Consider the following 11,727-nt stretch of genomic DNA (forward strand, 5'->3'; position numbering starts at 1 on the left):
TCCTACAGGCTTTAGAAGCTTGCAAAGATGCTGGCTTGGTGAAATCCCTTGGAGTATCCAATTTTAACCGTAGGCAGCTGGAGCTCATTCTGAACAAACCAGGACTTAAGTATAAGCCAGTCAGCAACCAGGTATGGCACTGACAAGGGAAAGGAGGTAAGGGGGGTGCGGGGGTTGGGAATGTGAGAAAATCAATTACTCAACAGAGGAATCCTGGATTAGGAGTCAGAAAGCCTTGAGGTCACTTTATATACATATCTCATCATTAGGTCCTGGGCAAGTCAATTTATGTCTCTTAACAAGCATGATTAGAAACTTCAAGTCCAGGGGAAAGTAACCCAAAATTTTCTGAAGAAAGCTATTGAGGGGGAACAAAACATAGCAGATATTGACATTCACAGTATTTAAAATAATGTAAGAGTAGCACAAATGACACAGTGGTGAAGAATCCACCTGCCAATGCAAGAGATTTGGGTTTGATCCCTGGGTGGGGAAGATCCCTGGGAGAAGTAAATGACAGTCCACTCCAGTGTTCTTACCTAGAAAGTTTTCACAGACAGAGGAGCCTGGTGGACTATGGTCCATTGGGTTGCAAAGAGTTGGACATGACTGAGCAACTGAGTGTGCACACATGCAAGATTAATCCAAGGAAAACCTACAAATAAATAGAAAATAAGAGATATCGGGCTTCCCTGATTGTTTAGTAGTTAACAATCCACCTGCCAATGCAGGGTTCATGGGTTTAATCCCTGGTCTGGGAAGATTCCACATGCCTTGGAACAACTAAGCCTATGCCCTCAACTACTGAATCCCTTGCACCTATAGCCCCTGCTCTGCAACAAGAGAAGCCATTGCAATGAGAAGCCTGTGCACTGCAACAAAGAGTAGCTCCCATTCACCCCAAATAGGGAAAGCCTGTGCAGCAATGGAGACCTAGAACAGTCTAAAATAAACAAGAAATATCTTAGAAACAATCTCAAATAAAATAAAAGCTTAATGTAAACTAATGACAAAACAATTTATTTTTCAGTAGTGTGGAGAAAATTGATAGTTGTATAATAACAAATATAGATCTTTGCCTCATGTTATACTTCAAAGTGTCCCTTTGAGCAGGAGCTAGAGACAAAGCAGGAAATTATTTGTGAATACTACAAAAGAATTTTAGTTATCTGCATCTATGGATAGAAAGGGAAGTCATGGGAAAATTATAAGGAATACCAATACATATAATAGTATAAAAGTGTTAAATCCTAAAAATATTAAAATCAGAGAGCAAAGAAAATTAGATGATTATATTTTAAAAATATAATAAGGATTCTTCAATATATGCATGTTAATGTGATACACTATATTAACAAACTAAAAGATAAAAACCATATGATAATATCAATAGGTGCAGAAAAAGCCTTTGACAAAATTCAGTACCCATTTCTAATGAAAACTCTTCAAAAAATGGGCAAAGAGGAACCTACCTCAACATAATTAAGGGCATATATGATAAGCCCACAGCAAACATTATTCTAAATGGTGAAAAACTAAGATCAGGAACAAGGTAAGGGTGTCCACTCTCACCACCATTATTCAACATAGTTTTGGAAGTCCTAGTTACAGCAATCAGAGATGAAAAAGAAATAAAAGGCATACAGGTCAGAAAAGAAGTAAAGCTTTCACTGTTTGCAGATGACATGATACATACATAGAAAACCCTAAAGATACTATCAGAAAATTACTAAAGCTAATCAATGAACTTACCAAACTCGCAGGATACAAAATCAATACACTGAAATCACTTGCATTCCCATATACTAGCAATGAAAAACCAGGAAGAGAAATTAAGGCAACAATTTCATTCACCACTGCAACAAAAAGAACACAATCTAAGAATAAACCTAAGGAGACAAGAGAACTGTATACAGAAAACTACAAGACACTGATGAAAGAAATCAAAGATGACATAAACAGGTGGAGAGATAGTCTATGTTCCTGGGTAGGAAGAATCAATAATGTGAAAATGAGTATACTACCAAGTGCAATTTACAGATTCAATGCGATCCCTATCAAATTGCCAATGGCGTTTTTCAGAGAACTAGAACAAAAAAATTCACAATTCATATGGAAACACAAAAGGCCCAGAATAGCCAAAGCAGTCTTGAGAAAGAATAATGGAGCTTGAGGAATCAACCTTCCTGATTTCAGATTATATTACAAAGCTACAGTCATCAACACAGTATGGTACTGACACAAAAACAGAAATATAGACCAATGGAACAAGATAGAAAGCCCAGAAATAAACCCACGCAACTATGGGTACCTTATTTTTTACAAAGGAGCAAGAATATGCAATGGGGAAACAATACATAAAAACAGCCTCTTCAATAAGTGGTGCTGGGAAAACTGGACAGCTACATGTAAAAGAATGAAATTAGGAACACTTCCCAACACCATACACAAAGAAAAACACAAAATGGACTGAAGACCTAAATGTAAGACTAGAAACTATAAAACTCTTAGAGGAAAACATAGGCAGAACATTGGATGACATAAATCAAAGCAAGATCCTCCATGACCCATCTCCTAGAGTAATGGAAATAAAAACAAAAGTAAACAAGTGGAATCTGATTAAACTTAAAAGCTTTTGCACAGCAAAGGAAACTATAAGCAAGGTGAATAGACAACGTACAGAATGGAAGAAAATAATAGCAAATGAAACAACTGACAAAGGACTAATTTTCAAAATATACAAGCAGTTCATACACAACTCAATACCAGAAAAACAAATAACCCAATCAAAAAGTGGGAAAAAGACCTAAACATACATTTCTCCAAAGAAGGCATACAGATGGCTAACAAGCACATGAAAAGATGCTCAACATTGATCATTATTAGAGAAGTGCAAGTCAAAACTACAATGAGCTATCAACTGCCACCAGTCAGAATGGCCATCATCAAAAAGTCTACAAACAATAAATGCTAGAGAAGGTGTGGAGAAAAGGGAATGCTTTTGCACTGTTGATGGGAATGTAAATTGATATAGACACTATGGAAGATGGTATGGAGAAGCCTTAAAAAATTAGGAATAAAACCACCATATGACCCAACAATCCCACTCCCATGCATATATCCTAAGGAAACCAAAATTGAAAAAGATACATGTACCCCAATGTTCATTGAAGCACTATTTACAATAGCTAGAACATGGAAGCAACCTAGATGTCCATTGACAGATGAATGGATAAGGAAGTTGTGGTACGTATACACAATGGAATATTACTTAGCCATAAAAAAGAATGCATTTGAGTCAGTTTTAATGAGGTGGATGAACCTAGAGCCTATTATACAGAGTGAAGTAAGTCAAAAAGAGAAAGATAAATATCGTGTACTATCACATATATACAGAAACTAGGAAGATGGTACTGAAGAATTTATTTGCAGGGCAGCAATAGAGAACAGACTTACAGACATGGGAAGAGGGGAGGAGAGGATGAGGTGTATGGAGAGAGTAACATGGAAACTTACATTACCATATATAAAATAGATAGCCAATGGGAATTTGTTGTATGTCTCAGGAAACTCAAGCAGGGTCTCTGTATCAATCTGGAGGGGTGGGATGGGGAGGAAGATGGGAGAGAGTTTCAAGAGGGAGGGGATATATGTATACCTATGCCTGATTCATGTTGAGGTTTGACAGAAAACAACAAAATTCTGTAAAGCAATTAACCTTCAATTAAAAAAAAATAAATTTTTAAAAGTATTCTTGCTGAAAATTGTTTGAGAACTGAAAAAATATATATAATAGTAAGAGGAGGTCATATCCATATGAGTTAAAAACCTAAAAAATATCAATGAGAAAAAATACTATGACTCAAAAGAAATGAACAGAAATTCACAGATGACAAATTGTAAGACTGGTAAACATATGAAAAATGTTTAGCTGCACTATTAATTACAGAAATGTACATTTAAGTGAAATTTTGTATTATGTATCAAATTCACAAAGTTTTTGTTCTATTTTTTAGTATTATGTTCCATGTAAGCAAGTGATGGAATACTGGTACATTGATTCAACTTTACTGAAAAGCAATTTTGCAATAAGTAGCAGGAGCCTTAAAAAATGTTCAGTTTTCAATTTCTAGGAATCTATCCCTGTGGGGGGAAAAAATCAGAACACCCATATATGTCTGTTTATCACAGCACTGTTTATCATGGAAAAAAAAAAAAAAAAGGAAACAACATAAATAAGAAAAGTTCAAGGAATGTTTAAATAAAATTTAAAACATTCATAATACATAAACTCTCAACAAAAGATGTTGTTGAAACGCTTTTGAGAAAAAGAGATATGGCCATGATACTAAGTGGAAAGGCTAGGATGCAAAATGTATTACAGTATGAAGGTGATTACATTATTTAAAAAGTGCGAATATTGGAAAGAAATATATTCAAATGCTAACTGTGGCTATCTCTGGCTGTGAATTTTACAAGTAAATTCTGTTCTCCTGTTTATGCTTTTCTGTATTTTTCAAGTCTTCTGCAGTGAGCGTATATTACTCTTATAATCACAACAAAATACTATAATCCACCTTGTTAAATGGGGAAATGATATCCTCGTCCCTCTACTTCATAAAACCTTAAGAAGCTGCACTGAAAAATGTTCTTGAATATGGTAAATATTCACATATTGGGGTGATGGTGGACTTGTTGGTTGAATTCATTGTTTTTAGAAACTCAAAATAGTTCATAACAGGAAAATGAATTATTATCTACATCAGGACAGTAACCCACAGCTAAATAGAAGTGTTGCCATATTTAGAAGTACCACTTCCAAACTGACACTTCAGCTAGTGCTGTATCAGAAGCTGTCAGGAACAGAGAGCAACAAACGGTGCCTCCCTCACTGATCTCAATCCAATCCTTTATTTCTAACCAATCCCCTCTGCAGCATATCCTTCCTGCACTCCTAAGAACAATATTTTGTTATAAAAATGTTGAAATGACAAGCAGCTTTCTTCTTACAAATGCACGGAGACAGGTGGTAACTTTTGACCTGAGCATGGAAAAGAATGAAAATTTGACAGTGTGTTTCTTCATGCCAAGCAGGAAATGCGTTGATCTGTCGGCATGAGACTGTTGATTAACTTTACAAATGTTCCTGAAAGAGAAGCAAGGTGTGTAGGAAGATCATAGCCTGAACCTATTCATGTGCTCTGTGCTGTTTGAATATGTCAAATACTGGCACAGAACCAGAATAGAGCTGGCACAAATTAGAGTGCAGGTCCCCTGGCCACCAGCCATCACCCTGTGCCCTGGTAGGACCGTCTCTTCTCCAGAGATACAAAATGAGCAGCTTTCAACCCAGGAATACAATGCGCATAGTGCAGTCCTTGGGCTTCCCAGCTGGCTCAGTGGTAAAGAATCTTCTTACCAATGCAGAGCTGTAGGAGACATGAGTTTGATCCCTGGGTTGGGAAGATCCCCTGGAGAAGCAATCTTCTCCAAGAAGATTAAGAGAAATGGCAATGCACTCCAGTATTCTTGCCTGGAAAATCCCATAGACAGAGGAGCCTGACGGGCTATAGTCCATGGGGACAGAATCGACACATTTCATATACAAGCGATACATATCTGAAGGTCTTGCATAATTTAAAATTAACATATTTCAAAACTAACTTTTCCGATATTGTTATTGTTGAGTCGCTGAGTTGCCTCCAACTCTTTTGAGACCCCATGGACTGTAGCCTGCCAGGCTCCTCTATCCATGGGATTATCCCAGCAAGAATACTGGAATCTGTTGCTATTTCCTGCTCCAGAGAATTTTCCCACCAGTCCAAATCTAAAATAAAGTTTGCAAATGTTTGTACTTTTCATTGACGTCATGAACAAACTGACATAGAATATAAGCTTACTCTGTACTCATTCTCAGAGTCTGAGCAATCCAAATTTCCCTGTGGCATTCATCTGGAGTAACACCCCTCTGGGCTCTGCTCCTGGCTTAGACAGTCTTCCTAGTGTCAAGCAGTGCTCTCCCAGCCCAATTCAAAGGGAACTGTGGATCTCTCTCAAGCGGTTTCATTTCATACACAGTTCCAACACATAACTCTAGGAACAAAGGAAAGAAGGAAGGTAAGGAGGGACAGAGGGAAGGAAAGGAGAAAGGAAGGAAAAAGGAAAGTTTCCAAATTCTTCCATTTTTCCTGATCTCATTCACTGTACCTAAGTCACAGATGTCCTGACACAGAAATTAATAAATATTTGTTGAGTGTCTTCCACAACGAAGAGAAAATTCAGTGCAGTTTTTCATGGAAAGACAGAAGAGGTTGGAGTTAATTAATGAAAGGACTTTTGCTATTCATGGATTCTGTCCAGCTTCTTATCTTTACCTTTCGAGATTCTGATATCTATCTAAAACTACAGCATTACCAAAGACTGTTGTAAATACATATGCCATATACACATGTGAATATACATATTTAGGCCAAAGACAGGTAACAGGACTCCAACCTGATTAGAAAGGAGTCTCTGTGGGGAAAACTAAATGTGTTTGGAACAAGCAGGCAGGCATGAAATTAAGGAATTCATACTTAGTCTTTAAGCAATGGAGTGACATGATTTAAAATGTGTTTGGAAACATTAGTGTGCCAATAAGATGAAAAATGGGAAAGATATTAAAGGGGGAGAGTGATGCTGGGAGTGGGAGAGGATAAGGGAAAGAAACAGGCCACCCTTCATATCCCTGGGTGCAAATATGGAGGATCCACTGTAGTACACCATTTCATAGAATGGACTTGAGCATCTGAGGATTTTGGTGTTTGCTGGGGGGTGTTCTGGAACCAATCCTACATAGATACCTAGGGTCTACTGTACTATGGACACTATGTGTCACTTTTTAGAATGAAGAAATGTTCCTAAATGGGGGGTTGGGGGAAAGTGTCTTAGGGAAAAGGAGAGATCAAGATAATGAGGGGGCAAACTCAACATTAGTAAAACCAAGGTCATGCAATCCAATCCCATCATTTCCTGACAAATAGAAGGGGAAAAAGTTGAAGCAGTTTTCTTGGGCTCCAAAATCACTGTGGACAGTGACTACAGCCATGAAATTAAAAGAAGCTTGCTTCTCGGAGAGAAAGTTATGACAAACTTAGCATATTTAAAAGCAGAGACATCACTGCTGATAAAGATCTGTATAGTCAAAGCTACGGTTTTTCCAGTAGTCATGTATGGATGTGAGAGTTGGACCATAAAGATGGGGAGTGCCAAATAACTGATGCTTTTGAATTGTGGTGCTGGAGAAGACTCTTGAGAGTCCTGACAACAGCAGAGATCAAACTAGCCAATCCTAAAGGAAATCAACCCTGAATATTCATTGGAAGTACTGATGCTGAAGATGAAGCTCCAATACTTTGGCCACCCAATGGGAAGAGCTGATTCATTGGAAAAGACCCTGATTCTGGGCAAGACTAAGGGCAAGAGGAGAAGAGTGCAACAGGGGATGAGATGGTTAGACAGCATCACCGATTCAATGGACATGAATTTGAGCAAACTCTGGGAGATAGTGAAGGACAGGGAAGCTTGGCATGCTGCAGTCCATGGGGTCTGCACAAACAGTTGGACACAACTTAGCAAACAACAACAAAAGGGAAAGAGAAGAAATAGGAGAAATTGATAGGGGGTATAAAAAAAGGTTGTCAAATTAGATAAAGGAAAGAAGACTCACCTCTAAGACCTCTGGTTTACCTTTCTACTTTATCAATAGCATTTTCTTGTGCCTTCTAGAAATGTAACTTGTCAAGTATTTAATATTCCAGGTAGTGAAAATAATAATTACATACTTATAATATTTTCATTAAGCCTTGGTTGATTTTAATTAAAAAGAAAAGAAACACATAGGTCAAAAACTACCATAGTGTTTAAGAAGAAACTTAGAGAAGAACTTTTGTTGACACAAATGTTTTCAGTGCAGGAATGTTGTCAATAAGATACAGAAAATGAAAATAGGCCTACATTTAGTGCTGTAAAGAACTCTCCACCAAGAAGAGAAAATGCATCTCTAAATTTACTTTTATACACACTCTATCTCTTGTGAAAATATTCTTAAGTGTTTGATAGTGAGGGATAGAGGGCTTTTGCAACATGTCACCTCTATTTACCAAGACTGTAATGTGAACTTGAGACTATGTGTCTGTTATGGAAAATTGTATTTGCTAGAATATTTACTATAAATCACCAAGTCCATTCACTTATAGCTTTAAAGTATGATAGCTGTAAAAATTGAATTTGTTTCCCAGCTATTTTAGGATTAACTCATAGATAGTGACCTCACTAATCTGGTTTTACTTTACCTCACTTATATATAAACAATGTAAACTTCTTTTTTTGGAAAAATATTTAAGATCTGCCTCGCTATCCATACTACTTTGCAATCGATTTTGTTGAATTATTAAAATCTATATAAAATTGATTCATCCACAAGTTCTTAATTTTGTGCTCTGCTCTCCAACCACATAGGTTGAGTGCCATCCATATTTCACCCAGCCAAAACTCTTGAAATTTTGCCAACAACACGACATTGTCATTATTGCATACAGCCCTTTGGGAACCTCTAGAAATCCATCCTGGTAAGTAATGCAGTTTATCTCCTCAGTAAGTATATTTCTTTTGGAGTATTAGGCTAATGTAAATTGCTTGACTGAAATGACTATTCATCTGTGTGATCTTAAGGAAGTAACAATCTCTTCAAGTCAATCTTCACATATGCAAATTACAGCTAACAAAACCTTCCTCACTGAGGTGTTGTAATAATCACCTAGACTCTACCTATGAAATTGCCTACCAGTACCTTGATTATGATTTTGGAGAAGGAAATGGCAACCCACTCCAGTATTCTTGCCTGGAGAATCCCATGGTTGGAGGAGCCTGGTAGGCTACAGTCCACAGGGTCGCAAAGAGTCAGAAATGACTGAGTGACTTCACTTTCACCTTGATTATTACCTGCCAAAGTAATATTCAGTCATATTCTGAAATTTTTGAATTTTTAAAATCTCTGTATTCAGTGGCAATACTTCTACTGTGATCTCTTCCACAGACTTAAGTAGGAATTTTTCCATTCTGATTTCAAGAGTTGTGCTTCTCCTTCAGTCTTCTTGACTTTCCCTGTGTGCCTACTTCCAACCCCATTCTCTCTATAAGATCCACCAAAGAAATATTAGTATTATTTACCCTCTGGAAAAGTGGGATTCCCAGGTGGTGCTAATAGTAAAGAACTGCCTGCCAATGCAGAAGATACATGAGGTGTGGATTCAGTTCTTGGGTCAGGAAGATCCCCTGGAGGAGGAAATGGCAACCTACTCCAGTATTCTTGCCTAGGAAATTCCATGGACAGAGGAGCCTAGTAGGCTACAGTCTAAGGGGCCTCAAAAAGTTGGACATGACTGAACACTCTGGAAGAGACAGGTCTATGAATCTGCCTGTCTTGATCTTCCCATACTAAGCACTAGTCTTCTGAATACTCTGCATTCAAAGAACTTGGTTACAGGTGACCCGAGTGTTTTGGATAGGTTACCAGGTGAAAGGTGGGGGGGGGGGGGTTGTCAGAGGAGGAGGGTGATTGGTTAACCACTGGTTCTCACTCAGTTCAGTTCAGTTCAGTCGCTCAGTTGTGTCTGACTCTTTGCGACCCCATGAACTGCAGCACGCCAGACCTCCCTGTCCATCACCAAGTCCCGGAGTTTACCCAAACTCATGTCCATTGAGTCGATGATGCCATCTAACCATCTCATCCTCTGTTGTCCCCTTCTCTTCCTGCCTTCAATCTTTCCCAACATCAGGGTCTTTTCCAATGAGTCAGCTCTTCACATCAGGTGGCCAAAGTATTGGAGTTAAAGCTTCAACATCAGTCCTTCCAGTGAACACCCAGGACTGATCTCCTTTAGCATGGACTGGTTGGATCTCCTTGCAGTCCAAGAGACTCTCAAGAGTCTTCTCCAACACCACAGTTCAAAAGCATCAATTCTTCTGTACTCAGCTTTCTTTACAGTCCAACTCTCACATCCATACATGACTACTGGAAAAACCATAGCCTTGATCAGACTGACCTTTGTTGACAAAGTGATGTCTATGCTTTTTAATATGCTATCTAGATTGGTCATAACTTTTCTTCCAAGGAGTAAGCATCTTTTAATTTCATTACTTGACTGAAATATGATACATGTCTTGATTTCCTTTTTTTATTTTTTTTAAGGGTGAATGTCTCTTCCCCACCTTTGCTAAAGGATCCATTTCTAAATGCACTGGGGAAAAAGTACAATAAAACAGCAGCTCAAGTTGTTTTGCGTTTCAACATTCAGCGAGGAGTGGTTGTCATTCCTAAAAGTTTTAACCCTGAAAGGATCAAAGAAAACTTTCAAGTAAGAAAACTGCTTCTGGAAATGTAAAAAGCAGTGTTTTTTTTTTTTTTAAGAGAATTTTCTGTTCAGATCAATAAGAAAGCTGCAATGACCACATATGTTATTTATACTAACTCCTCAACCCATTCCACCCATGTCTGGATTTAATTTAACTGAATTTGTGATAGTTCCTAGTAACTCAGGGATTGCTTTGCTGCTTCTTTGAAATCTAGCTCCTTTATTGCTTCTATTTCCTGACTTATTGACTCTGGACACAACCTTCTCCTGTCTCTGTCAGCACAGCAGGAATAGAAGGTATAAAATTTGAAATTCTTAATAGTCAACTTTCCACCTTTTTTTTTTTCCATTTATTTTTATTAGTTGGAAGCTAATTACTTTACAATATTGTAGTGGTTTTTGTCATACACTGACATGAATCAGCCATGGATTTACATGTATTCCCCATCCCGATCCCCCCTCCCACCTCCCTCTCCATCCCATCCCTCTGGGTCTTCCCAGTGCACCAGGCCCGAGCACTTGTCTCATGCATCCAGCCTGGGCTGATGATCTGTTTCACCCTAGATAATATACATGTTTCGATGCTGTTCTCTCAAAACATCCCACCCTCGCCTTCTCCCACAGAGTCCAAAAGTCTGTTCTGTATTTCTGTGTCTCTTTCTGTTTTGCATAAGGGTTATCATTACCATCTTTCTAAATTCCATATATATATATGTGTTAGTATACTGTATTGGTCTTTATCTTTCCGGCTTTCTTCACTCTGTATAATGGGCTCCAGTTTCATCCATCTCATTAGAACTGATTCAAATGAATTCTTTTTAATGGCTGAGTAATATTCCATGGTGTATATGTACCATAGCTTCCTTAATCCATTCATCTGCTGATGGGCATCTAGGTTGCTTCCATGTCCTGGCTATTATAAACAGTGCTGCGATGAATATTGGGGTGCACGTGTCTCTTTCAGATCTGGTTTCCTCAGTGTGTATGCCCAGAAGTGGGATGCTGGGTCATATGGCAGTTCTATTTCCAGTTTTTTAAGAAATCTCCACACTGTTCTCCATAGTGGCTGTACTAGTTTGCATTCCCACCAACAGTGTAAGAGGGTTCCCTTTTCTCCACACCTCTCCAGCATTTATTGCTTGTAGACTTTTGGATAGCAGCCATCCTGACTGGCGTGTAATGGTACCTCATTGTGGTTTTGATTTGCATTTCTCTGATAATGAGTGATGTTGAGCATCTTTTCATGTGTTTGTTAGCCATCTGTATGTCTTCTTGGAGAAATGTCTGTTTAGTTCTTTGGCCCATTTTTGGATTGGGTCATTTATTTTTCTGG

At 38.2% G+C, this 11,727-nt stretch overlaps 1 protein-coding gene across 1 annotated transcript in view; it reads left to right on the forward strand.

Annotated features, from left to right (window-relative positions):
- AKR1D1 (aldo-keto reductase family 1 member D1) overlaps window positions 1-11,727 on the forward strand; it is a 60,010-nt gene that overhangs the window by 33,136 nt on the left and 15,147 nt on the right. Inside the window, exons 5-7 of the mRNA XM_043463823.1 lie at window positions 9-131; window positions 8,500-8,609; window positions 10,232-10,397. Coding sequence (XP_043319758.1) covers window positions 9-131; window positions 8,500-8,609; window positions 10,232-10,397 — 399 coding nt within the window. The remainder of the gene's footprint in view (window positions 1-8; window positions 132-8,499; window positions 8,610-10,231; window positions 10,398-11,727) is intronic.

This window comes from Cervus canadensis, chromosome 3 (assembly GCF_019320065.1).
Source record: "Cervus canadensis isolate Bull #8, Minnesota chromosome 3, ASM1932006v1, whole genome shotgun sequence".
In the NCBI taxonomy this organism is placed as follows: domain Eukaryota; kingdom Metazoa; phylum Chordata; class Mammalia; order Artiodactyla; family Cervidae; genus Cervus; species Cervus canadensis.